Source organism: Bombus pascuorum, chromosome 12, assembly GCF_905332965.1.
Source record: "Bombus pascuorum chromosome 12, iyBomPasc1.1, whole genome shotgun sequence".
NCBI classification, from domain to species: Eukaryota; Metazoa; Arthropoda; class Insecta; order Hymenoptera; family Apidae; genus Bombus; species Bombus pascuorum.
This window is the reverse complement of record NC_083499.1, coordinates 10,582,455-10,584,299: the sequence shown is the minus strand read 5'-3', so window position 1 is coordinate 10,584,299 and position 1,845 is coordinate 10,582,455. Positions and strand designations below refer to the sequence as shown.

The 1,845-nt window shown below is 35.4% G+C and overlaps 1 protein-coding gene across 1 annotated transcript; it reads right to left on the bottom strand.

The window, feature by feature from the left end:
* Positions 1 to 251: 251 nt before the first annotated feature.
* Positions 252 to 1,161, bottom strand: LOC132912957 (omega-conotoxin-like protein 1). The gene is made up of 2 exons (XM_060970802.1): positions 1,050 to 1,161; positions 252 to 576 (listed from the first exon to the last, which is right to left on the bottom strand). The coding sequence occupies exons 1-2, from the start codon at positions 1,140 to 1,142 to the stop codon at positions 442 to 444; spliced, it is 228 nt and encodes a 75-aa protein (XP_060826785.1). The 5' UTR covers positions 1,143 to 1,161; the 3' UTR covers positions 252 to 441.
* Positions 1,162 to 1,845: the final 684 nt, after the last annotated feature.

The following is a 1,845-nucleotide window of genomic DNA, read 5'->3' as shown; positions in this document are numbered from 1 at the left end:
TTAATTATACTAATAAGCTACATTATTTAATAAGACCATCTTTAGCACTGATTCTAAGTATAAAACCATTGTTCGTGATATACACTAATTTTGTATTAAGTATACGTTTGCAATAAATGACTTGTAAACAAATTTCACCAATATAATCACGATAGTCGCCGTTTAAAATTAAAAAATACAAGAATCGCTAGTAATCATGGTAATCGCGAACGCCATTAAAATTAAAAAAATACGTGAATGTAGCTTTAGACTTGCTTGTACGTACGATTTATTTCATTTATTTGTTTCGCATATTTACATCTGTTGCATGAATCACGCGTTGTTGTTTGTTTCTAGGTAAACATTAACTTCAAAGCAAAGATATTGGTCGGCTTTGAACGTTGATTTGATTCAATGGGAGACTTTGATTGATATATGCTCATCGTTGAAATGGCTAATTACTTAATAATCCTTCCCTTTCCGGCCAAGGATCTTTTCACGTGCAGCCATCAGGTCTTCTTCCGTGATCTGTACTTGACATCTGTTCGCGTATATGTGACACTTTGTGTTAGAGCAACAGTCTCTGTTGGAAACGCACTGAAATGAAGAAATAAATCCGCGTTAGCGAATTTATCAGCTGGTATAAATGACATTGTGCAGCTCTGGCTGCATATTATTACGGCTACTTTAAAATTCTATTTTAGGCTCTCATCGTCCACGAGACTCTAATTAGCGGAACTGGTTCGCGTAACCCTGTTATTATTTTTACGTCTGGTCCTCTTTATGACCTGTGTGTCAAGCTGACGTCGAACATTTCTGATGATCAACACTCTACAAAGTGATAGTTTCATTGAATGAAACACAGAGATATTGTTTTATCTACTGCCAAAGGAAAATGAAAGACAGAGTATGTCGAAAATCAGGATAATCAAATATTCGAATATAAATTTCTAATATCGTTTTAAATTTCGAAATTTTTTTCGCGCTACTGAACGTGTTGACAACGAACCAACGTTACATCATTTTGTTGGTGGACATTCAGAGAAATAACAAAATAACTTTTTACTTACGGGGTCACCGTGTCTACCACAGGAGCTGGGGACAGCCGTAATGACGGTTGTAGCCAGCAAAACGACGCAAACGAATAGCATAAACTTGGACATTTTGCGATGTATTTTCACACTGTAAATGAGAAAAAATTGTATCACTTTCTCTTCCCATCTTGCAATGCAATTCGTTTCTTGTTGTTCAATTTTTTAATCTCGTATAGCACTAGGAATTTTATTGTTTCCCATCGAACTATCATTTTGCTTTTTATTTTCGTTTGTAACGAACATTTTTTAACGAACACTCGCTCTTTTGTGAAATATTTAAAAAAAAAATTCAAAACGAACTGGAATATATCAAGAGAAAAATACTTCTTAACTCAATTATATCTCGCCTGAACAGATCTGTGAAAGACGCTTTCCTGCGAAGGTCGGACTCAGATTCATAATATTCTAGCTCATTACGCAAGCGACCGGGCATATGTATGAGTTCTGCGCAGGAAGGATGTACACAGGTGTCCGTGAATGAGTCATTAACTACTGACCTGACTCGTTCTTGAATAGCGATCAGAGTGACTAAAGTATATGGCCACGGCCAACCATGTACGGCATCAATCTACTTCGCCAAGTGGTTGTCACGTATTTAGTGTGACAGAATTCTTTCGTGCTTTATAATGGACATGGAATAATAAATACATTGTTTTGTCCTTCCTTTGCAAAATAATTTTTTCATGAGTTGCGAATTTATTATCCTTATCTGCTCGAGTTTTTTTATTACATCACTTTTTATGTAAATTATGCGAATACACAATTCTGTTAT